The sequence below is a fragment of the Micropterus salmoides genome, unplaced genomic scaffold, assembly GCF_014851395.1.
Source record: "Micropterus salmoides isolate LMB-PRFRI ecotype aquatic unplaced genomic scaffold, ASM1485139v1 Ms_hic_scaffold_14, whole genome shotgun sequence".
Lineage (NCBI taxonomy): Eukaryota > Metazoa > Chordata > Actinopteri > Centrarchiformes > Centrarchidae > Micropterus > Micropterus salmoides.
Genome location: NW_024040485.1, coordinates 8,476,317 through 8,500,026, shown reverse-complemented (window position 1 = coordinate 8,500,026; position 23,710 = coordinate 8,476,317). Strand labels below are relative to the sequence as shown.

Genomic DNA, 23,710 nt, shown 5'->3' with positions numbered 1-23,710 from the left:
ATGATAAAATCAAATCAAATACACATACATACAAAAAAAACCTGCAATTTAAAACACATTTACAAATATGAACAAACAACTAATATATCTTTAGGCTATTATATAAATGTGTAGAATGGTCTGCAAAAAAACAACTACAACAGACTGGTAAAAAAGAAATTGCAACTTCTTGCTGCATACATTAAAGGAAAAAAGCTCCCTCAAGAAGTAGAGTCTGCTCTGTCCCATCTGTAGACAGTGTCAGTGTTACACTTCCAGTCCAGTCCTCTTAAAGTCACCAACTATCTCCTTTGTCTTGGCCACATAAAATGAGATGGTTTTTCCCCACACCAAGACACAAAGCGATTGGCCTACTCCCTTTAGACTCCTCCTGGAGTCTCCTCTCCACCACCAACAAAACCCACAATGGCAGAGTCATCTGAGAATTTTTGCAGATGACAGGATTCAGAGTTGGACTGCAAGTCTGAGGGGTATATAGTGTAAAGAGAAAAGGTATGATTACAGTCTCCCTGTGCTGCTAACCACCTACTCAGACACACATCACTCAGTCGCACAAACTGTGGTCTGTCCATCAGGTAGTCAATAATCCAGGAGGTTGCGGAGGCTTCTCCCGCAGTAGTACTGTATATGCTGGCCTAGGCATAGGGAGGTGGTCACCTGAGGTCTGAGATGAGCCAAGACCAGTCTCTCCAGGACTTTACGTGGGATGTTAATGCCACGGGTCTATAATCATTGAGGACAGATGGAGAGGACTTCTTTGGTACCGGAACAAAGCAGGATGTCTTCTACAACACTGGGACCTGTTAAGATTTGCTGTATGGATCCAGGGCAGGTGAAACAGTCAACTCGGGTAGATTTATATAGCAACAAATGCAAAGAGTGTTCAAACAGGTGAACTGAGAAGTGGGAAGCAAACAAACAGGCGAGACAGCTCCCAAAACACTACATAAGGCTGTTAGGCAGGGGCTTCCAGGGACACACAGCTCATTGCTGAAGAGCAGCGTCTTACAAACCGGAAAAAAGTGTGTGATGAGCTGGTGTATTTCACTGAGAGAGTTGATTACTAGATGAGCCACAGGTGAGATATGCTGCAGATGCCAGCCAGGAGGGAGGGAGCAAGAGAAATACAACCACACACACACACACACACAACCTGACAGAACATGGCATGTAAACTGGCAGAGACAGCAGGGAGGGGGAAAAGGGGAAACATGAAGATAGAGGTACTGGCAAGGCCAAATCATGACAGAACCTTCTCCTGGATCCTGCTGTAGCTGTCTGTGCAGGCCTTCAGGACCCTGGGGCTGATACCATCTGGCCCAGCAGCTAGCTGTCTCTTCTAACTAGTAACTCAAGTTATCAAATAATTGTACTACAATAAAAAGTACAATATTTATATAATATAATATACAATATAAGAATAAAGCAACATACCATGGAAATACTCAAGTAAAGCATAAGTATCATAAAACTGTACCAAAGTACGGCACTGGAAACCAGAACAAATCAAATCCTAATGAATACCAAAACTTGCCCAAAACAAGTCTAAATGTTTTCCCCCCAAATGTCAATAAATGGATAGATGCAGATCTGGTTTTGGGCATAATACATATTTCTTTGCAAATGTGATCTTTGCTGCTTCACTCATTTAGAGAAGAAAAGAAAAATCAAGAACATAAGTCTAAGTAATAGCTCTGTCATTTTCCTTTCCTGTTACTTGTCATGTCACAGAGACCCAGTTTGGTCACACATTAATGTCACAGACTTTGGTCCGAGCATTCATATGACAGTTATAAAGTAGTGAATTGTCAAACCTGTGGAGAAGTACTGTTGAGAGATACACCTGTATTATTTAAATGGGATTATTCCTTTCAATCGATTTTGCATTGCAGTCCTATAACATTGTTGGGCTCATGATGGAAAGTTTATTAAATGTATTTCCTGCTTAAAAATAACGTATTTTCTATTTTAGATACCATAGTTTAATGCCATAAGGATGCACATTAGACTAGCAAATACATTCATTAAAAAGGAGCGGGTGTGTTTACTTTCTACCATCCCTGGATAATAGTTCATCATTTGCACAAATCTCCAACATATGTGATTAATACATCTTTTCACCCGGCATTTGCTTTAAAACAAGATACATATGTACTACTACCACTACAAATCTACGTAGATAGAAACGTTGACAGATAGATGGATAGATATTGGTGTGTAGTAATAAAACAATGCTAAAAATATGATATGGTATGATATTTGTGATATTAAATTAAAATGTATGCGTAATACACGCACATTACCTCCTTGTAATGATGTAGGAGCCATGTATCATGTTGTTTATTGTTGCTTTTTTGTATGTATATACACCTATTTTTCACATACTACATTATGTTTTTGTATTTATTTTCTCTTTATTCTATCTTTCTTCAGCTTTGTTGTCTGGAGTTAAATTCCTTGCATGTGTACACATTCTTGGCCAATAAAGCTGATTCTGCTTAAATAAGGCTTTACTATAGCCCAAACACTTTGAACTTAAAAATGAATGAGTACAAATGTTAGCAGCCAAGGGGCCCTCTCTGCCTCACAAGGACTCCACCTCTGTGGGCCCCCGAGCCCATGATGAGTGATGTGGCGTCCCCTGGTGGGAAAATGTAAAGGTCTCTGTGTTGGCAGTTGATCACCAGCAGCTGAGACCAGACAGCTATATTTACACATTCATAGTTCTGCCATTTGTAAGCATTAAATTCAGTCGATGTATTTTTAATATTGATCTTTGCACATGAGAAAAGTTACTTTATAAATTTCACAACAACAAAATATACACATTTTACTATTAAAATATACGTCTGAAGAACCATTTGGTGCTGCAGAGGACTCATTTTATGTAATATTGCTATGCAGACTATTCACTGACTATATATAGGCCTAAGCAGTATTAACGGTTTTAAAGTGATTATTGTTAATACACTGTTTGTTTCACAGAGGAGGATTCATCACATGCCTCTCCACAACTGCACAACAACAGCTCAAGCTCACTTCATGTGGAAATATTTATTTTAAAATTCAAGTTCAATATCTTCACATGTACGATTCTAAAATGCACACGTGACAATGCATTTGATTCAACCACTTCCTTTCTTGAATAACCTGTACACACATTTTAAGACAGCCTCCAAATTGAGACGTGTATCTCTTAATGACGAAATCAACATGAATGACAGTTAAAAATGTCAGTAATTAAGCTTGTAAAATCTAAATGAGAGCAAGAAAAAATGTACTGTTTGGCAATGCAATGTTTCCCAGGATCACTGGGGTTGTGTTAGGCAACTGTAGACTCTTTCACTACCAAATATTACCAACAAACAAAAAGATAAAGTAATTATGGCAAAGACCCACATACATACAATGTGTACTTTCAGATATCAATAACCCAGACAGTCTTTCACTTGCACTTATATCAACTTGGCAGCATGCATGGTATTTATAAAACCACCACGTAGCTCAAAAATAGAAATTGCACATTCGTCACTAGCTCCATCTGTGAACTGTCAGAACTGTCCTTGTGTGTGTGTGTGTGTGTTGTGTGTGAGTGTTTGTGTGAGTGTGTTTGGTAATGAGGGTGAGAGCTGTCATGTGGTTATCTCCCCTTGTTCAGTCTGAGTCCTTCGTCCTAGGTAGGTAAATGTCGTTTCAGGACGTCCTTGGCGTTGCCGGGCAATGTGTCAGGAAAGTTCACATCAAACTCCACCACCAGGTCCCCTCTCTGCTCTGGGTTTTTGGGGAAGGGGAGACCCTGTCCGGCAACAGTCTTTCTCATGCCAGGCTTGACGACGTCCGTGATCTTCATGTTGCACGTCTTCCCGTCTATTGTCGACACGGTAACTGAGCATCCGCACAACGACTGAAAAGACAAGAATATGGAAGTCAGAGTGAGAATAAGGAGAACAGCAACCCACACATGATCTACTGTGGGCACAAATAACACATAGATCCGTTCACTGGCTGAGATTAAAGCAAAAAGCTTCTATTGTGTGAAACTATGGCTGGATAATATGGTTGAAATAAACACGATTTTCCTAACGATATGTTCTGATATCAATATATTACACAATGTCGCAAATGTATGCAAATTCACATAAAATAATCAAACTTCCATAGCAGCTGGCAATGATCCTTTGCTATTCATTACATATAGTCAAAGTTTTCAATGTGTAAAATAAAAACATTCATTTGACAGATATACAGATATTTGTTGTACAATAACAGGAAATGATCATGTCAACATGATACAATTCAGCTGAAAGTTCAGAAAGGATGGCATTGCCCAGCTCTGCAATAAACACAGAATGCAAACTTCTATTAACACTATTTTCAGATGTACAACCTGACCGATACTGGATTTTTGAAGCCAATACTGATATCTGTATTTGACAGTTTAAAACAATTTAATAATAATACTTCTGCCATTTTTCATCCCTGTAGCGAGCTGGATACTTGGGACTACTATTAAAATATGACTGTGTTTTCAGTGTTCTCAGATGGACTAACTGTATAACGCTGACAGTTTCTAAATTGAAAATAATCTCAATTTAAGGTCCATATCTTTTCCAGAGTTTTCAAACGCTACAGACAAGATCAGCAGTCACAATTAGTGGACGGAGTTTGCTCAGCTGTTATGGAGATGGCTTAGCTGTCGTCAGGTGAAAACAGGTGGTCGTAATCTCTCTATTCAATGATTTTGTCTTTTCTTGTCTTTCTAACAACAGGTGATGCTGTAGAAAGTTCTGGAAAAAAGCTAGCTGGCCCTTGAGTTAAGATTATTTTATCAGGCTACTGTTACCGAAGTCAAGACTGAACTCTCATGCTGATATACAACTGTTCTATTTGATTATAATTACATTAATTGTTTCACTGACGAGAAACATTTAATGTGATTTAAAATATGAGATGAGGCCGTGAGATCCTTCTCAGAGTGTAGGAGGAACCATGTAAGTACATCTTGCATTGGGTGCGCGTGGGCGGGCGCCGCCTCGCTGCCCTCCCTGTGATACAGCTCCTATTTCTCAATGTTGATGATCTAGATTACATAAGTGCACAGCCAAAGTGTGCGTGTAGATCAGTACTATGCTCATTCAGTACGCCTGAACTTTCCAGGGAAAACAGCTTTTGAGGCAGACTACCTAAGGCTTATTGATTATGAACATGCTTTCTGGAGCGTCACAGCTTTGAAGCAGCACTCTAAACTAAATGTGAGCTTGTTCTGAATCCCCCCCTGTTTGTGACTAATCCATCTATCAGACTCTATTAATACTTCTGCACTCGGTCAAAGTGGCTGCCAAAATAGAAAACGTCTCACCTGTCGTAAGCTCACGCGCACAGGATAGACAATGTTCGAGCCTTCCCGCCTAAAGTGAGGGTGTGGCTTGTCCTTGATGACGAAAACAATGTCAGCAGGAATGGTAGTGGGCGACTCGTCCCCCTCCCGCGGGAACGTGATCTTGGTTCCCTCTTTCCAGCCCCGCTTGATCTCAATAGTAAGAATCTTATCCTCAGTGCGCATGGTCCTGCCATCTGGATTTAGCCTTTTGCGAGAGATTTTCATCCTCTTGGTGCAGCCGTGGAAGACCTCCTCCAGGGTGACCCTCAGTTCGTGGATGATGGCCGGGTCCTGCTTCCGGCGCTGCGGCCCTCCGGGGCCGACATGTCCGTCCCGAGGGAATCCGTTCAGGTTGAAGCTGGTGAAGGATCCGAAAGGGTCGTTTCCGTCCACCTCCATGTCATCGTCGTCTCTGCCGTTGGCTTTACGCCCGAAGAACATCTCGAAGGGGTTTGAACCCCCGAAGAAAGTGGCAAAGGTGGCGTGAGGGTCCCCATGGAAGGTGTAGGTGAAGGTGCTGCCTTGTCCATCACCAGTTGGACCGTTTCCTCCCTTGAGACCTGACAGACAACAGAAATGATCAGTCAGCTCAACATTAACACTCAGCATTGGGAGAGCTTTCTGCCACAGGTGAGACATAGGAGGACTAGCACAATCCAACCCACAGCTTGTTCCAGCTTCTCAAATGTGAAAATGTTGTGAACTGAATGTTTGTCATATAAAACAAGACATCTGAAGATATCGTCTTGGCCTCTAGGAAACTTTTTTCAATTGACCAACCAATGATGAACCAATTTAAATGGTAATGGCCTATACTTGTATAGCACCTTTCTAGTCTTCTGACCACTTAAAGCGCTTTTAGGACCACTCAAATTGATTTTACACTACGTCACCCACTGGCATTCACCAATTGGCAGAGGCTAAGGTGCCAACTGCTCGTCAGAAACAGATATTAACATTCACACACATTCACAATTTGGGGTTCAATATCTTGCCCAAGGACTCTTCGACTTGCAAACTGGAGTAGTTTAGAGTCTTAAATTCATCACGCCGCCTCAGTTTTTAGTACCATATCCTTAGCATAGTTTTACATAAAAATGATCCCACAGATAAAATATGGCAAAAAGAGGGCACTAGTATGGAACCAGTATCTCGGTCAATACCATGTGTTGGGGTATTGGAATTGGTATCAGAAGACTAAAACATTAATAACTTTAACAAAATACTATAGTGGTGCTTTTTAAATGACAGCCAGGAACTTGGGACTTTGGTGGACTTAAGAGTTTCCATTTTTCTTGGAGATATTAGCCTACAGATGGCAATGTTTAGAAGCTTGCAGTTTATCACCAATAAGGCACACAGGCTTGAGAGATCCTTTAAAGGAGTTATACTATTCATGTCTTCATTTTGGGTTTCTAGCACACTTTTGCATGATTTACTGTAGAAAAAACAGCTTGGTACACTTATACAAGCCCTTTCTAAAGATGTTCAGCATGTACCCTTTGCTACATAAGGTAAATTCATGAAAAGCATAATTTCCCACCTTTTATTTGTTATAGAGGGATATAGTGATGCTTGGTGGTCTTTTTCCTTTCCTCACATGCTTCCCACCAATAACGATGTACTGAAAATTAAACCTCTATGTTCAGATACTACATTGTAGGTAGGACACACCCACATTTTTAAGAAAATATGTGGTGGAAAGGGTGACAGGCCTTTTATTTCTCTTATAGAAGGGGCTTATAACTGCAGCTATAGGCATAGTGTAATAGCTAATCCTTAAATTACACAGGGAACTGGATGCCTATGATCTGCTTAACAGCTGTTTTCTAGGCCTGCTGGTTGCAGTGGGTGACTTGAATTAAAGCCAGCTGTGTTTTACATCCAACCATCCAGGCTTTATAACTGGATTATAACGGTGTATTGAAGGTGAATTAAAAACCGTCACACACGGGTAAAAATGAGAAATGCGATATTTAAAAAAACACATTACCTTCCTCTCCATACTGATCATAAACTTCTCTTTTCTTCGGATCACTGAGGACCTCATATGCCTCGGCGATTTCCTTAAATTTCTCCTCGGCGGCTGCAGACTTGTTTTTGTCCGGGTGCCATTTCAGCGCTTGTTTTCTGTAAGCTTTCTTAATATCCTCGTCTGTTGCTCCTTTAGAGATACCCAGCGTTTTATAGTAATCTTTCCCCATTTTTCGCGTATCCCAGAAAATAAGAAAAAGAAAAACAGCAGCAGAATAGCCCCCTGGAGAAGAGCTGGTAGACTGTGGACTGGGTCGACTGGTCTACGGATGGCAGTGAAGCGGCGTCAGTCCGGACTGATGAACAAGAAGCCGCAGACAGATACACAGTGCGGGATGAAAACCATTTAGAGGCGCTTAGTCAGCGCCGTGGACCTCCTGTTATTTATCCGTGACTGGGCGACCCTCTTTAAATAGGCACAGCTCCCTCTCCTGCATCCACAGCGCCAACGTCAAGTTCAACACCAGAAATAAATCTGGTTCCGGTGAGCTGAGACCCGCTCTCTCTCTCCGTGTGTGTGTGTGTGTGCTACTAATTGGCCTACTGTAAAAATAATCTGTTTCAAGTAAAAGCATCATTCCCTGGATTGAAAATATTACTTTAATAAAAGTAGTTGGCATTGGAAGATGTAGGCTACTTAAAGCATTCAAAATCTGGCTGTTACTAGGCCTGTAATATAGAATTCGATCATTGTTAAGCTACTCATGCATTAATGTAAAAGATAAAATGATTTACTGCTGTAGTTGGTTGAGGTGGAGCTAATTTTTAACTATTCTGTATTGGAGTGCAACAAATGATCATTTCCATTATTCTTCTTTTCCCGATAATTCGATTGATTGATTGATTGATTGGTGTGTAAAGGATCCAGACTGACACCTTCACAATGCTTATTTTGTCCAACCAACAGCCCAAAATTCAAACTTTAATAAAAATAAAATGGAAATGATTACAATGCTTAGAAGGAGCAGCAGTAAAATTCTCACATTTGTGACACTGGAACCATGAAATGTTTTTCAGCATGAAAAACGACTTCATCATCACAACAGTTGACAGTTCATTGACTAATTGATGACTAATCGTTTCAGCTGTATTGCTATACTGTACCTTTGTTGGGTAGTTTAAGTTCTAACACAATATCATATATGATGAGCTCTTCGGGTGTTTTATGTGCAAAAATAAATACATTTGTAAAGTCACAACACTGTCAGATAATTGCAGCGGAGTACAAGTAGCAATAGTGGGATGAAAAGGCTCAAGTAGACTAGTCGTAGGCCTACCTCAAATTTGTACAGTACATGAGTAAATGCACTTATTTCCGTGTCTGCTCTCTGCAAACTCCGTCTGCAAGTCCTTAGGTAGCCCTAGAGGAAGAAGCACGTGATGATTGAAGAAGAAGATGATGATGATGATGAGCTGTGAGGGGCTCTCTTGCAGCAACAGCGTCACCTGCTGTCCCACACTTGAACTGCATTGGCACTGCGCTCCGCCAATGAGTCAGCGTCAGAGAGGAGCTGCAGGTCAGTCATCTCTAATTATTAGCAATACATTATTTGAGCCCTTAGAAGGACCCGAAGCAGCTGCTTTTTAAAAAACATCGTAATTAGATTTTAATCTATTAGATCTTAATTTAGACTTGAGACAATTTCGTTTCTAAACTAAGCATGGATCAGTTTCGTGGTTTATTTGTTAAACTGGACCAAAACAAGGATGGATTCATATCGGTGGCGGAGCTCCACAACGAAATGAGGAAGCATGGGATCCTCTCAGCGGATGGCAAGGTCCAGGTAGTAGGCTATTCTTAATCATCTTTTTACAGCATGAGAAGTATGTGCGTGGCTCCAATGTTAAAAGCTGCTAAATAAAGAGTTTCCCCCCTCCTAGAATATCATTGATTCTTATGACAAAGACAAAGATGGCCTGCTGGATTATGAAGAGTTCCTCAGATACATGATGGACAGAGAGAGGAAATGGAAAATTTACTTTCATGACCTTGACAAGAACAAGTGTGGTGAGTGGTCAGATGCCAATTACCTCTCAGGAGAGGCTATATATACCATAAACACTATGTGATGAGGGTAATGTGTTTTTTTCAAGCATGTTGCTCTCCTTTAAACAACAAACTGTGAACTTTACTTCAGATGTAGAAGATGAGTAGTCCTACTTGGGCATAGTCTTCATAAACCACCATAAATGTGAATTCTTTGACAATAAACTGTATTTTAAGGTCAGACTGGAAAGGCAGATATGCACACACTTTGTTGATGGTACACAGTTGACTACAGGCGGTGACCCTTTCACTCAGAGTTCACAGAAACTCATAAACTTTAAGCACAGTCATCACTTGACAAGTTGGCAGTATCTGTTTGTAACTGTGTGCATTTCTTCTCTGATCAGGGGTGATTGACCAGGACGACATCATATGTTTGTTTAAGGAGTTAGGAGTGGTCATATCAAAGGCGAATGCAAAACAAATAATTCAAATGTAAGATTTTTTTTTTGCCCACTACCTCATGGATCCATTGTTGCATTTGAACAAACATTCATTTAATTTAAAATATAAAAACATTAACAGATGTAGCACTGGGTTCAAAAGAGTTCAAAACACACTGGAGCACATTTCACACACTCATCACATTAGTGCTTTCTAAACAGTTTATTTTTTTTAGAAATATTGATAACCTTTTGGCATCACTGCACGATAAGGTATACTCATGGTATAATGGTTTGTTTTATAAATGGGTCTATATCTATTTGTGCTTACAGGTCAGTAATATATGTCATAATGCAAATAAAATATGTTTTGGCTTACCACAATAAGCCATCAAGCCTGCAAAGAGTAAAACTGAGGCTGTTGTTGCTGCGAACACCAGGATGGATGAAGACAGTTCAATGACGGTGGACTGGGGTGAATTCCTGCACCATGTCGTCCTCAACCCTGTGGACAACATCAGGGAGCTGGTGTCCTCATGGAAACACAGTCTGGTAAGATCTTCTGGCAGCGTCACTCTCGCTCTCTCAACAAAGCAGTGGTGTGCTCAAACTATGATGCATGCACTGTCCACTTAAGCGTGAGTAATAACACACTGATTAAAGGATGATAAATGTGATTCCTCTTTTCATCTATCTGTAGGTTTTTGATGTGGGTGAGAGCCGCACAATGCCCATCGAGTTCCCAGAGGAGGCGTCCGGTTTCGGTGCGTGGAGGACGTTTGTTGTCGCAGCAGGACTGGCAGATGCTGTATCCCGAAGTGTGACGGCGCCCATCGACCGCCTGAAGACCCAACTTCAGGTCAGCTCCACTCTCAGGTGCTGCTTTGTTATTAGTGAAACAGATGAGTGGATTTGTTTGATTTTACATGAGCTATTGAATGTATGACTGTTTGACCCCAAACAAATACTTACAGCACTTTGTTTTTTGGTGGTCCTCAATGGAACAGTAAATTAGATTAATTTGATGTGCAATGCAACACACACACACACACACACACACACACACACATGCACACAAATATCTGCTCCACTGCTTAAGCTTTTATAAAGTGTTGAAATTTAAGTTTCCTCTGAAGTTGTCAAGTTTTGACTCTTTTTAAACATCAATTTGGTGGGACAGTTACACATGGAAACATGGTGACGTTTGAGCTAAAGAATGTCTCACGCTGGGCATAGTTTGTACAGGTTCTGTGAGATTTTTGACATGTATAAAGTCAGACTTTATTTAACCAGGAAGTCCCTTGAGATTGAAATTTCTTTTCCAGGGAGACATGGCCAAGATGGCACACCAGTTACAATTGAAATCTCTGTCTGTGGAACAAACATCACACATAAAAGAAAGGGACTAAATCCAGCTCACACGAAGTAGTTACATTTCTCAGTTACATGGAGTTTTAACATGGCTTTACGTTTATTGAATGGGACAAGATCATTTGGCTGTAGTAAGAGAAAGCTCAGTGAAAATCATTGGTACCGTCTGAAACCTAACATAAAGCTGATTTAACAAACTAATCTAAGCTCAAAGGTCCACTCACTAGCTTTCAACCACATCTCCCAGTCTAACTTGTTCTAATCATGACAGAGGAAAGGCAGTTTAAAGCTCCAAAAACTTGTAGTGTGTTACATACTGTTCCTAAAGATTAGGAATGAACTTCCATGGCTAACTCACATAAATTTAAAGTGTAATTTATTAAAGGAGCATTCTTACATTTCCTCACTAATTAATTTTTCCAAACCACTTGTAAAGAATGACAACTGAAAGTTTTTTTTGTCTTAGTAATAAATGACCTGGTGTTTTACTTTACTGTACTTTACTGTGTCGGGGATTAAAGACGTTATCAGCCAGCCTACCTTGTTTTACATAATTTATCTTTTCCTGATTCTGGAAGAGCACTCAGTCTACAGTTTGCATGTGGCATATCTTTGTGAGTCTCATCATATGTGTTTATTGCTGGGTTTTTGCAGCTGCTTCTCAATATCCTTCATACCTGTTTAATACAGTCTTTATGCACTGAAACAAACTTGAGAAGGACCTCAGTCAAAACAATTACGATTCTCTGTATCTGACACTGACCTCTGACCTCTGTGGATGGAGCATGTGAAAAGAGACTGACAGCAGTATCACATAATTCTTACTGTCTGTGCTTTGTTTTATTCTGTCACTTTAAAATAAATATGTGACTTATATTTCTGTACCTGTACTTATCAACAAATAGTTTTTCAGGAGGCTTCGCATTGTTGCACATTTACAGCAGCTGCCTGTGAAAGTGATTCATAAGAATGGTTTTCCTGTGTGCTCTGTAGGTTCATGGATCCAAGGCCTTCTCCCAAGGCTTTCAGGAGATTAGGGCAGGTGGTCTGCGGTCGATGTGGCAAGGAAACGCCGTCAATGTGTTGAAAGGAACTCCACAGTCAACGCTACAGTGTCTTATCTACGCCCAGGTGAGGCATACAGTAGGAGGCAGTCTCTATAAATGATGGATGCACCAGTTTCTTATTGACAAGCACACTCAGAGCTTCTCTATTTTGTCCAGATGAAGGTGTACACCCAAAACAGAACACAGGAGACTCTGACGGTGCAGCAGCGTTTTGGCTTGGGATGTGTGTCCGGTGCTGTTGCTCATGCTGCCTTCTACCCTTTAGAGGTATCAGAGATCAGTGGCAGGTCTGAGTGCTTTTAACATTTCTGTCCTGTCCTGTCATAACAGCTGAATGCTGTCCATAGATTATTACAACTTAATTTAAATGTCAGTATGTCATTGTCAGACAAACTTTGATTCACTGGTTTAAGTTTTGCAAACAAATGAGAATAATTTGAACTATAAATTTGTTGCATCAAAAATTTCTAAATTAAAGAATGATCTTGGGTGCTTTAGGCAGTCATCAGGAGGGACACACGCATTCATAAAATCTTTGGAGAGGCTGGGTGATAATAATGTGCAAGAAAGGTTGACTGCCCTGCTATCTCATTGCCGTTCTTCATTGGCATGACAATGTCATATCAAATGTGTAATAAAAACAGTTATTGGAGAAAAATATCTTTATTCAAGAAGTGAAAATTTAGGGTGTGCTCCTTTCAAGTACTCTGATTAATAAGTGCCATAAAGCAGTTTACCTGCTGTAAAACAATAGAGATCTCATTAATGATCTCTTTTGTTTGCTGTAATCCCTCCAGATACTCATATGGTTGTGATAATAATTCATGTAAAGAATGTGAAGTAGCATTTTTAAATGTGTGTATATCATATAAAGTTATAGTAATGTGAAAAATTGGACTTTTATTTTGCAAGGAATTGTTGGATTGTATTCATTTACTGTAGCAACAATGCCAATAGCATCATGTTTTTTATTTTTTACTATGTATTTTAATTGTTATGAATATCTTGAATGTGTAAAATATGTTTAGTGTATAGATAACATTCATTTTAGCAATCTCTCTCCTCTTATCTATTCTACAGGTGCTGAAGGTGAGATTGAATCTGCAGCAAGCTGGCACCTACAATGGTGTTGTGGCTTGTGCCCGATCTATTTACAGACATGAGTCGATGTCCTCCTTTTACAGAGGATTTAAGCCGAGCATCCTCTGCATGATGCCTTATGCAGGTGTGGAGTGTGCAGTGCATCAGGTGAGAGCACTCAACGATCAAATACATGTCCCGGTGACAGATACTATCTTTAACATTTGCTTCCTATTGCAGTCAATCATGAACTGGGCAAGGAGTGATCCAGCCTACAGCAGTGAGTCCAAACTGTTTTTCTTCAGTTTTGTGGCCTTTGCTTCTGGACAAATGACCAGTTACCCACTGGCAGTGATCAGGACTCAGCAGCAAGCACGAGGTAAACCCATGCATTTTCTGTGACGCATTTAAGATTATTTGAAACAATTTGAGATGTCATACTCATTGGCCTTTGTCTTGTTTTCCAGCTTTCAGCTCAGACTCACATCCGGCTTCAGGTGTATTACAAGGACTTATAGGGATATATGAAAGATGTGGAATTAGAGGATATTATAATGGAATGGGAGCCAGCTTCGTCAGGGCTATTCCATGTGCTCTGATAAACTACACTTTAACTAGAAAATTTGAAAATGTGTTTTCCTCAATTGAGTCTTGGGATGTGTGATTGCAATAGACTGGCAACCTGTCCAGGGTGTAACTTACCTCTCGCCCAATGCAAGCTGGGATTGGCTCCAGCCCCCCCGCGATCCTGTACACAAAATAATGACGATGAGTGAGTATTGACATATAATAAAGAAGTTTTTCAGGGATTTGATCAGGAACACAAAGAAAAAAAAGACTGTGAACTCTTATTAATTAATTGAGTGTCTAAAAATAACTGGAATTCTTTAAATCTTGCTTATATTTCAAGTCTGCTAGACCTACAATGTCATGTGAATATCTGTAGCTTTTTCAAAGCTTGAGTTAAGGTTTAACAACTGACCAAGAGCATGAGATATGGTGAAGTGTTTACATCCAGCACACCTCACTGAGTGCTGATGCATAGTTGACTTGTAATTTATAATCTGACCAAGTGTAATAGATGCCCAGTTGAGATTGGGTTGTGTAAATGATGCGTGAGCCATAGGCCTACAATAAACGTTTATTTCATAACAGAGAGGTTTCTCCATTTATCATTAAACAGTAAAGAGTTAGTTTATGTGTTTCTTTACAATGAGTTTGAACTGAATGTGATTTACGGGTGTGTCAATATTTGTGTGTTTTAACTTTTTCTTTTTCTTAATTGTTTGTTTTACAAATCAAGGCAAGTATCGGGTTTTTAAAGTGTTATGACAATTGTGGCTAACTCATCTATGTAACAAGCCACAGCCGCAGTTTATAGTAGGGCAACCAAGTTTGGAAAAATAATCGGACTATGGGAATTTTTAATGTGTGATCATTTTCATAATTATAACAAACATAAAGCGCTATAATAAAGTAATAAATATAAATGCTAAGCTTAATTTACAATTGCGATGAGAGATGCAAGACATGACAAACCAATAGGAACCAGCAACAAAGAGGTATTGATCTCAGATAAATAGCTTATGAGAAATTGATGTATTAAGTAGAATTTAGAGGTATGTCTATGTAGGTTACTTTCCATTAAATTTACCAGGTTGGCAATTGAAACACCGAAAGTGGAGAACGACCGTAAAGACGTCAGATTTGACGCAAACGTGCGGCGGTTATCGCGAGACAACACGTGAGCGCGGGTTTTCCTGGCCACATCCCGTGTATGAAACCCGCCATCTTGTAGCGCTGAGAAGGAGAAGAGCAGCAGATATGGCTGATTACAGCAGCGTGGCTCCACCGTCCTCTAACGCTGGTGGCGGAATGAACGACGCTTTTAAAGATGCTCTACAGCGAGCACGACAGGTAAGACGACGACAATATCATTTAGTACGAAAAATAATTTCAAAGTAGGCAGCAAATAGCCGGTTTCGGTGATTTCTGCCTTAACACACGGCATCACGACAGGCTAACTAACGATGACTAACGTTAGCTAAGGTGGACGTTGCGAAACACTGCAAAATCGAAAACAGAAGCAATCCTTGTTGATCCCCGATACTGTACTGATTAAACTTCCCGAATATGATCAGCTATCGGAATCCCAACTTGTGTATGTTGGTTTTAAACATTAACCGATTAGCTTAAGTGGAAGAAAACGCTTTCCTTTGTTGGGCCAGATTTCCGGAGAGAATAGTGGAGTTAGGCCGCAGCCGCGTGTCTGTCCAAACATCGGTGGTCCAAACGCATCAATCACGAACAGCAAATGAATAATTTAAAATCTAAATAGTTGTTGTGCTTTTATCCTTTTTGTGTTTCAGATTGCAGCGAAAATCGGCGGTGACGGCGTCGCAGCACCCCCAACTAATGAATTTGGCTACGGAGGCCAGAAAAGGCCCCTGGAGGACGCTGGTGGGTATTTTCCCATGCCTAACCTGAATATCGGTCAGTGACTCAAATCGATTCAATGCAAGTCTTGATAGTTAATGCTTGCCTGTGTGTGTTAGCAGCTACTAAATTGCATTTTCCTTGAAATGTTCTTTACTCAACTGAATGAATTCTGCAGTAATTATGTCTAACGTTATATCAATGTGCATTTTCAGCAAAACGTCTTAACATTATGTAACGTTACATTACTAACCATGTGCGCAGTTAATTTTCATGTTATTGGTGGTTTCAGTATCAGCCTATACAGTTTTAGTTACTGCACGTGCTTAGAGTGGATGTTCTGTCCTCACAGCGGCTTCAAATCAGTGCCTGGTGATGGAAATATTATTTGGGAACAAATATGTGATCTTGTGATTTTTTTTATTTTAATTTCAAAATGTAGGGGTGGGTGACTACGATTTTGAGTCATTGTACAATTAATGCAGGTCCAGCCATTGTTGTTTTTCAGTTTGAACACTCAAAAGCAAAGTGTGTAATTTAAGTTCAGTCCTTCAACCCCCCCCCCCCATAAAGATTGTTCAGTTTTTGTGTAAACTGCTTGAGAGGTTTTTAACAGAGGTGTTTCTAATATTTAGTATGTCCTCCTTGATTAGAATAGGTTGGACACAATATTGGAAACACCCACAACACAATGCAATCTGACAGTACCACAAACTACCCCCCCCCCCCAAACTTAACTTTCAGGGAGGTAGAATTTCATTACAGGACTACATTAGTTTATATTAGGTGTACCAAAAATACGCTCTTGTGTGGTGGCTATGCAGGCTTCTGTAGTTGAATATTTTTAGCACCCTTTGCCATAACGATTTAAATTCTAGGCAATGCTGATGAGCCATTTTCACATTGAAGAACACTGTTAGTACTGTGATGGTAGGTGTAATGAGAGATACTTATGCTGGTTATTATGTCATGTTGTCACAGACCAACCAGAGACAAAGAAAGTGGCTACAAATGATGGTAAGTGACCTGATGACATAGTGACAGTTAAATATGTGGCTGTAAATTTTTGATTCCCTACCTAAAGTAATTGGCACAAAATTAGCATGAATTGGATGTTTGGTGCATGGGTTAATCTTGTTTACATTGCCCCCCCCCTCATGTACTGTAATGTTTTTTCTCCCCCCCCCCCCAGCCTTTTCAGCAATGGGAGGAATGGGTGGCCCCCCAAGGTAGACACCTTGAGTTAAAATAAAATATTTTTGTCTTTCATGTTTTGCCATTTATTACGACGCTCACGTTGATTTTGTTTGTTTTGTTGTTTTGTCTGTTCTCAGGTCAATATCAGAGGAATTCAAGGTTCCCGATGGAATGGTTGGATTCAGTAAGTTTTCATTCAAAAACAAAAGTGTCAATTTAGTGCTGTTGATATTGAATATTTGGCATTAACACACGTTTTATCTTTCAGTTATTGGAAGAGGAGGCGAACAAATATCACGTCTGCAGCAGGAGTCTGGATGCAAAATACAGATTGCACCTGGTAAGTTTAGATCTCTGCCAATATTATGGATCTCAGTAATACCAAGAAGTTACCTTTTATTTGTTATAACCTTTGCATTAACTGCTTTTTCTCTGTGTTATAGACAGCGGAGGCATGCCAGATAGGTCAGTGACATTAACAGGACCACAGGAGTCCATCCAGTAAGTTTTTGTTTTTTTTCATTTAATGGCCCCCTGAAGTGAAAATCTTACTTTTAAGAGCATGTAATGTAGACACACTGTGTTCCAGACTCTTGGCAGATGAATGTCCTTTAAGATATTGATGTGTGATATTGAGGTCTGATTGGCTTATCTGTCTCTGGAGGCAGGTCTTGCATGCATATAAGTGTGGGCCAATCATTGGGAAGAAACTTACAAAAAAAACAGTCACATTGGAAGTTCAGTGATTTCTCCTAGATGTCTGGCTTTGGAATGTAGGAATTGTTTGCAGAATTGGAGAGATGATTAAGAAAATACAGAAAGAAACAGGCGTGGCGATTCAGTTTAAACCAGATGATTAAGACGGCTCATTAATGAAAAGAACTGAGAAACAACCGTGGCCAAAAACAAAGTCCTTTGGATGCGATGTGTGTGCGGTCAGTGATGAAAACTCATGCACCACGCTGAAAAGCTGATGTATAACCCTAACCCTAATGTATCTGAGACCAGAACACATACAAAGACTTTGGAGTAACACGGAGTCGTAGTGGGAGACACCATAGACGAAAACAAGGCAAATGCCATGATGTCTGGAATACAGTGAATCTCAGTGCATCTTTTTGCAGCCGGGGTAGTCCATAGAAATGACCAACAGCTGTCAGATGTTAGTTGCACTGAGTGGCATCAGTGGCACAGCTTTTTGTGAGGGAGTAAAAATCACATACTGACATCTTGTATAGCAGATAATTGTTGTGAATAGAATTCCAGCAACTATAGTTGGCATTAAAGCTTGAATCTCAATTTTCGTTGGGTCCTCGTCAAGTATTTCAGTCTGTATTATGGTCATTTGTCTCCCACCAGGGCAGCAAAGAGGCTACTCACAGAGATAGTTGAGAAGGGGCGCCCGGCTCCAGCTTTCAACCACAACGACGGCCCAGGAATGACTGTCCAGGAGATTATGGTCCCTGCCTCTAAAGCCGGACTTGTCATTGGGAAGGGAGGAGAAACTATCAAAAGCCTTCAGGTGAGTGTCCAGTCAGTGTTTGAGTAGCAGTGTAATACGGGGTCTTTTTTTAATTTTTTAATTTTTTTTTTTAAAAGCACGGCACACATTTGGCAAAGACGCACTCTGATGCATGTTTTTGGCTCTTCTCTTTACCTGCAGGAAAGAGCTGGAGTGAAGATGGTCATGATCCAAGACGGACCCCAAAACACAGGTGCAGACAAGCCACTCCGCATTTCAGGAGAACCCTTTAAAGTTCAGGTGGGTCCTCATCCATGTGACCATCGCACAACATTACATGGTGACATGATAGATGAAGATATAAATTTTATTTTTAATTGTATAGGAGCAAGTGCTGCTTTAATTCGCTCCCCTTTGTCGTAAATCTGTCTAAAGCCCTAATGTCCTTGTACGTGCCTTGTAACCTTTCTCGGTACCCCAGTAGAGTATTGCTGTAATAAGATGTTCTTTGTTTTGTCTTCAGCAAGCCAAAGAGATGGTGATGGAGCTAATCAGAGATCAAGGCTTCAGGGAGCAGAGGGGCGAGTATGGTTCACGAGTTGGAGGTGGAGGCGGCGGCGGCGGAGGAGATAGCTTGGATGTGAGTATTTGAAATGAGTTTTTTTAATTTATCAGTTTGGAGACACTTGTTTGAATCTGCTAACTTTTGGTTTTCTGTCACCATGAAGGTTCCCGTCCCCCGGTTTGCAGTTGGAATTGTCATTGGCAGAAATGGAGAGATGATCAAGAAAATACAGAATGACACAGGCGTCCGAATTCAGTTTAAACCAGGTGAGTGATGAGGTGAGACTGCTCATTAATGAAAAGCACTCAAACAACTGTGGCCAAAAGCAAAGTCATTTGGACATGAAAATGTGTATGGTCAGTGATGAAAACTCATGCACCACGCTGAAAAGCTGATGTATAACCCTAACCCTAAAGTATCTGAGACCCGAACACATACAAAGACTTTGGAGAAACACCATAGTTTTATACATGTCATTTACTAGATAGAGAAGTTTAAGAAATTCAGAAACTTGATCGTCCCTTACCGACCTTCTCGCTGCAGATGACGGCAGCACACCAGACAGGATAGCCCAGATCATGGGCCCCCCTGATCAGGCTCAGCACGCCGCAGAAATCATATCCGATTTGCTGAGGAGCGTCCAGGCCGGTGGGCCTCCAGGACATGGAGGTGGCAGGGGTCGTGGTCGCGGGCAGGGGAACTGGAACATGGGCCCCCCTGGTGGCCTGCAGGAGTTTACCTTCACTGTCCCGACGATGAAGACTGGTCTCATCATCGGAAAAGGCAAGATGACCCCTCAACAGCAGGGCAAAGACAATTTGTGTAGCAGAGCATAAACTGTAACAGAAGCCTTAGACGTTATGTGAACCTCTTTGAGGGGAAATGCTCCCTTTTTTTTGTTGGCACCTTGACATCAGCTGGCAAATTCACTAAGTCTGTTTATCTGGCTGATGTGCTCAATCTTTATTTCTGATCGCTTCAGGTGGTGAGACAATCAAGGGCATCAGCCAGCAGTCTGGAGCCAGGATCGAGCTACAGAGGAATCCTCCACCCAACGCCGATCCTAACATCAAAATGTTCACAGTTCGGGGCTCCCCTCAACAGATAGACTACGCCAGGCAGCTGGTGGAGGAGAAAATTGGGGTACGACACCATAGTTTGATAATTATCCCCTATGGATACATTTGTCTTTTTTAAATAAGCTGGTTTACTGACATGGACTCTGTTTTCAGGGACCAGTCACTCCAATGGGAGGCCCACACGGCCCCCCTGGTCCACATGGAGGTCCAGGCCCACATGGTCCTCCTGGACCACCAGGCCCCCCAGGTGCTCCCATGGGTCCATACAACCCTGGACCATACAACCAGGGCCCTCCAGGACCACAGTAAGTACAGTGGCCATTTGTATTTACCTCATCTTTAAAGCTCTGTGTAATAACAAGAATACTTAGACACAAGTTAATGTGTTGACGATTATTTGTGTTCTTTCATCAGTGGTCCACCTGCACCGTACCAGCCTCAGGGATGGGGCAATGGCTACCCACACTGGCAACAAGGACAGCCGGATCCAAGTGAGTACCTGTCATCTGTTGGCAGGCTTGCACATTCAGATCCATCGCAATTATATGGGCAGTTATACCTGTATGCTAACAGCTTTTATTTTGGCCTTTTTTGGTAACGAAACTGGCTTGTGTCCAGATAAAGCAGCAGCTGATGCCAACGCAGCAGCGTGGGCAGCCTACTATGCGCAATACAGCCAGCAGCCGCAGGCTCCCATGACCCCGACAAGCGGAGCTCCTGGCACGACTCAAACAAACGGCCAAGGTAACAAAGTTTCTCAACTAGCAAAAGTGTCTGCGCTTTAGAAGAAGCAGAAACTGTTAAGATGAGCGTAGAGCAGAGTAGTTTACTAGCTTTACTTTAGTGTCCTGTGCTCATGTCTTCTGGTGTCGCTAACAGAGGAGACAGGTTGGTTTGGTTTCACCCTTTTATTTTAATTTTTTTTTAAACATGACTTTGCTTTTGCAGAGCACCCCTTTTTTTTGTTTTAACTTTTATATTACCCCAGGGACAGGATAGTTTCCCCCCTAGGATGACAGCTGGACGCAGGCAGGTGGAGGACAAACGGCTGAGAATGATTCACTAATTACAAGTACCGTTTTTTTTAACAGGTGACCCACAGGCTGCAGGTCAGAGTGGACAGGCAGATTACTCCAAGGCCTGGGAGGAATATTACAAGAAAATGGGTATACGAACGTAGCTTCAGTGTACACCTATTAACACAAGACAGTCTAAACAGCTACTGGGCACTCAATCGGCTTCTTTTTCAGGTCTGGGTATTTGTCAGTATTGCTGGCCTGCTGTGGAGCGTTATCAGTGTGCCTCCACTTGGTTTGACATTTGACGCCTGTGCTGTTTAAACTGTAACACTTTGACTATCTGCAGGACAGAGCTGTCGACACAGAACCACCTTTAATGAGCTTAGAGCAGCTTATTTTCCAGACTATCTTAGGGCTTTATCAACACTAATGGCAGAGTTTCCCCATGTGCCATGAATGTGTCACTGCTACTGAATGTGTGTAGAGTTTAAATTATGCAATGTAGGATCAATGTAAATTTGTTTCTGGTTTTCATTTTAACATGTGGATGCATTGACACATTATTCCCTTGTCTTTGCAGGTCAACAGAGTCAACAACCTCAGGACTACACGAAAGCCTGGGAGGAGTATTACAAGAAACAAGGTTGGTACTCCTCTTATCACACTAAATTCATTGAACATTTTACTCCCCTCTCTTCTCTACATCATATTTCAGTCATGAAACCTCTGTATAAAATAGTGCAGAGTTTGCAGTTTAGGCAAATTATTTAGGAATGAATTGTGATCCTGGTGTTCAGAGTAATGTGATAGAAGCATGAATGAACAGATTAATCTGTGTCTATCGGTAAATAGAGAAACTAGTTATAGACATATGTAAGTCGTTATGGTGTTTACTGTGATGGTTATAGATGGATAAATTTAATGGTCATTTGGAGCATTTACTTTACGGAGTTGACTTTCTGACAAAGAATAACATAATGTACAGTGTGTATTTTTATTTTTTGTATTTTTATTTTTTTTTTTTTGTTTTAGTCCAATTTTTGAGGTGTTCCCCTGTAGCGCAGAGGTGAACGTTAAATGTGTCAGGGCGGCTGTGCTCCCCTAGCAGCCCTCTGTACTAGAGTACCTGCTCTCTCAGCCGCCCAAGAGAAAAGCAGAAGGTTTCTGACCTGCCACCCAGAGAAAGTGGTGGTGGGTTCGTTCCCCTTCTTATAAATGTTAAAATGTTACATAACAGTTATAGCTTCATATGTAATGCATGTAATTGTTTTGTAGCTCATAAGACTTAACATGCATTGACAAGATAAATTGCCTTTTTGCATTTACGTAAGAAGAATCAAATAACCTGCGACTGGCTAGTGCACCAATGGGTTCTCTGTTTTACTCCAGGTCAAGCGGCCCCTCAGGCCACAGCAGCGGCAGCAGCAGCTTCCCAGCCTGGAGGCCAGCCAGACTACAGCGCTGCTTGGGCGGAGTACTACCGTCAGCAGGCCGCTTACTACGGCACAGCCAACCCTCAGACGATGGGTGCAGCACCACAAGCCCCTCAGGTACATCCCCGATAAGAATCTGCCCTCCACATCCACTGAATACTCAAATTTTTGGTGCCCTAACCCCCCCTTGCTTACTCAGGTTTTACAGGGTTCCAGCCACTGCAGCAGCTTCACAAACTTAACCAAACAAATTTCCTCCCTACACAGGTTTTTAAGCTTTTTAATTTGGGAAGCTGAGTCCACTGTTTCTGCTGTTAACATGCAATGTATCTTCTATGTATTTTTTTGCACAGGGCCAGTAATGTGAAGTGGACATAAAGTAAATGCTACATTGTCGAAACAAAATCCTTTGTTAAATGTTTGGATGCAGACGCCTTGATGAAGATCTTAAATTTCCTTGGTTTGAAAGCGTTTCACATAGATGGCAGATTACCCGGCGAACACGTCCTCTTTCAATTTTTTTTTGTTTTCCTTTTTCTTGTAAATGCTTTGTTTTTAGTGAGGTAATTATACATATGGTCATTCCAGCCCTGTATCTACATTAAATGTGGTTAGAAGTCATGTTTATTAAACTGTAGACATTACCATGTAAATCATCTCAGTTTTAAAATGCTATTGCCTGTTGTGTTTTTGCAATAAAACAAACTGAAACCTCCTGTGTTGGTAAGTTGGGGTGGTTTTAAACTAAAAGGGTTAAAATGAGTTTCTGTATGTTTTTTTTTTTTTTTGGTTTTGTTTTATGGTGGGGAGTTTCAAATGCAGGCCATGTGTGGGTTTAATTGTCCAAAAAGGTTGACTCAAAGATGTGCTGTCCTGTCTCTCTCCAACTGTCTATAAGGCTCTTAGATACATTATGTGCGTGCATTGATCCAGAGGGGTTCAGACCAACAAACGTCCTTGTTGATAGACCTTCTTTTTTTACACTTCTGTTTGCTCACATTGCTCTGACTTTAGCAGTAGACAGATGTTTGTCATAAGAAAGTCGTCAGGTTTCTGTGTACCCGTAACTCATGCATTAACGGCGTTGCTGTGGCACTCTTGAATTTTACCTGGTTTGCTGACATTGAGGTAGTATGCACTGTATTTTGCCTTGATAG

The 23,710-nt window shown here is 41.0% G+C and overlaps 3 protein-coding genes across 8 annotated transcripts; 2 read left to right on the top strand and 1 right to left on the bottom strand.

The window, feature by feature from the left end:
• Positions 1-2,750: 2,750 nt before the first annotated feature.
• dnajb4 (DnaJ heat shock protein family (Hsp40) member B4) lies at positions 2,751-8,119 on the bottom strand. Its single transcript, XM_038719229.1, has 3 exons — positions 7,374-8,119; positions 5,360-5,940; positions 2,751-3,904 (listed from the first exon to the last, which is right to left on the bottom strand). Exons 1-3 carry the CDS (start codon positions 7,582-7,584, stop codon positions 3,674-3,676), a joined length of 1,023 nt encoding a protein of 340 aa, XP_038575157.1. The 5' UTR covers positions 7,585-8,119; the 3' UTR covers positions 2,751-3,673.
• Positions 8,120-8,742: 623 nt separating this feature from the next.
• Positions 8,743-14,518, top strand: slc25a24l (solute carrier family 25 member 24, like). The gene is made up of 10 exons (XM_038719215.1): positions 8,743-9,198; positions 9,296-9,422; positions 9,809-9,896; positions 10,285-10,396; positions 10,545-10,703; positions 12,209-12,346; positions 12,439-12,549; positions 13,363-13,530; positions 13,603-13,741; positions 13,830-14,518. Exons 1-10 carry the CDS (start codon positions 9,076-9,078, stop codon positions 14,024-14,026), a joined length of 1,362 nt encoding a protein of 453 aa, XP_038575143.1. The 5' UTR covers positions 8,743-9,075; the 3' UTR covers positions 14,027-14,518.
• A 604-nt stretch (positions 14,519-15,122) lies between these two features.
• fubp1 (far upstream element (FUSE) binding protein 1) lies at positions 15,123-23,341 on the top strand. 6 transcript variants are annotated; one of them, XM_038719205.1, is made up of 20 exons: positions 15,123-15,279; positions 15,732-15,822; positions 16,780-16,815; positions 16,991-17,027; positions 17,133-17,179; positions 17,264-17,335; positions 17,439-17,496; positions 18,355-18,517; positions 18,659-18,757; positions 18,981-19,097; positions 19,186-19,288; positions 19,566-19,805; positions 20,005-20,165; positions 20,255-20,406; positions 20,516-20,592; positions 20,720-20,845; positions 21,193-21,267; positions 21,701-21,763; positions 22,510-22,670; positions 22,907-23,341. In XM_038719205.1, the coding sequence occupies exons 1-20, from the start codon at positions 15,187-15,189 to the stop codon at positions 22,913-22,915; spliced, it is 1,980 nt and encodes a 659-aa protein (XP_038575133.1). In that variant the 5' UTR covers positions 15,123-15,186; the 3' UTR covers positions 22,916-23,341. The 6 variants fall into 6 exon arrangements, with proteins under 6 accessions (XP_038575133.1, XP_038575130.1, XP_038575129.1 ...); XM_038719202.1 differs by having other exon boundaries at positions 20,696-20,845; XM_038719201.1 differs by having other exon boundaries at positions 15,732-15,855.
• Positions 23,342-23,710: the final 369 nt, after the last annotated feature.

What these genes read in the sequence shown, in the direction of transcription:
- dnajb4 (XM_038719229.1), bottom strand. Translation starts at nt 7,584, where the DNA reads ATGGGGAAAGATTACTATAAAACGCTGGGTATCTCTAAAGGAGCAACA. An exon ending in TGATCAGTATGGAGAGGAAG is followed by an intron (nt 5,941 to 7,373) that starts GTAATGTGTTTT and finishes GTTGTCTGTCAG; the next exon opens with GTCTCAAGGGAGGAAACGGT. An exon ending in TGCGCGTGAGCTTACGACAG is followed by an intron (nt 3,905 to 5,359) that starts GTGAGACGTTTT and finishes TTGTCTTTTCAG; the next exon opens with TCGTTGTGCGGATGCTCAGT.
- slc25a24l (XM_038719215.1), top strand. Translation starts at nt 9,076, where the DNA reads ATGGATCAGTTTCGTGGTTTATTTGTTAAACTGGACCAAAACAAGGAT. An exon ending in AGTGTCTTATCTACGCCCAG is followed by an intron (nt 12,347 to 12,438) that starts GTGAGGCATACA and finishes TATTTTGTCCAG; the next exon opens with ATGAAGGTGTACACCCAAAA. An exon ending in TGGAGTGTGCAGTGCATCAG is followed by an intron (nt 13,531 to 13,602) that starts GTGAGAGCACTC and finishes TTCCTATTGCAG; the next exon opens with TCAATCATGAACTGGGCAAG.
- fubp1 (XM_038719200.1), top strand. Translation starts at nt 15,187, where the DNA reads ATGGCTGATTACAGCAGCGTGGCTCCACCGTCCTCTAACGCTGGTGGC. An exon ending in AAACTATCAAAAGCCTTCAG is followed by an intron (nt 18,518 to 18,658) that starts GTGAGTGTCCAG and finishes CTTTACCTGCAG; the next exon opens with GAAAGAGCTGGAGTGAAGAT. An exon ending in GACTCAAACAAACGGCCAAG is followed by an intron (nt 20,846 to 21,192) that starts GTAACAAAGTTT and finishes TTTTTTTAACAG; the next exon opens with GTGACCCACAGGCTGCAGGT.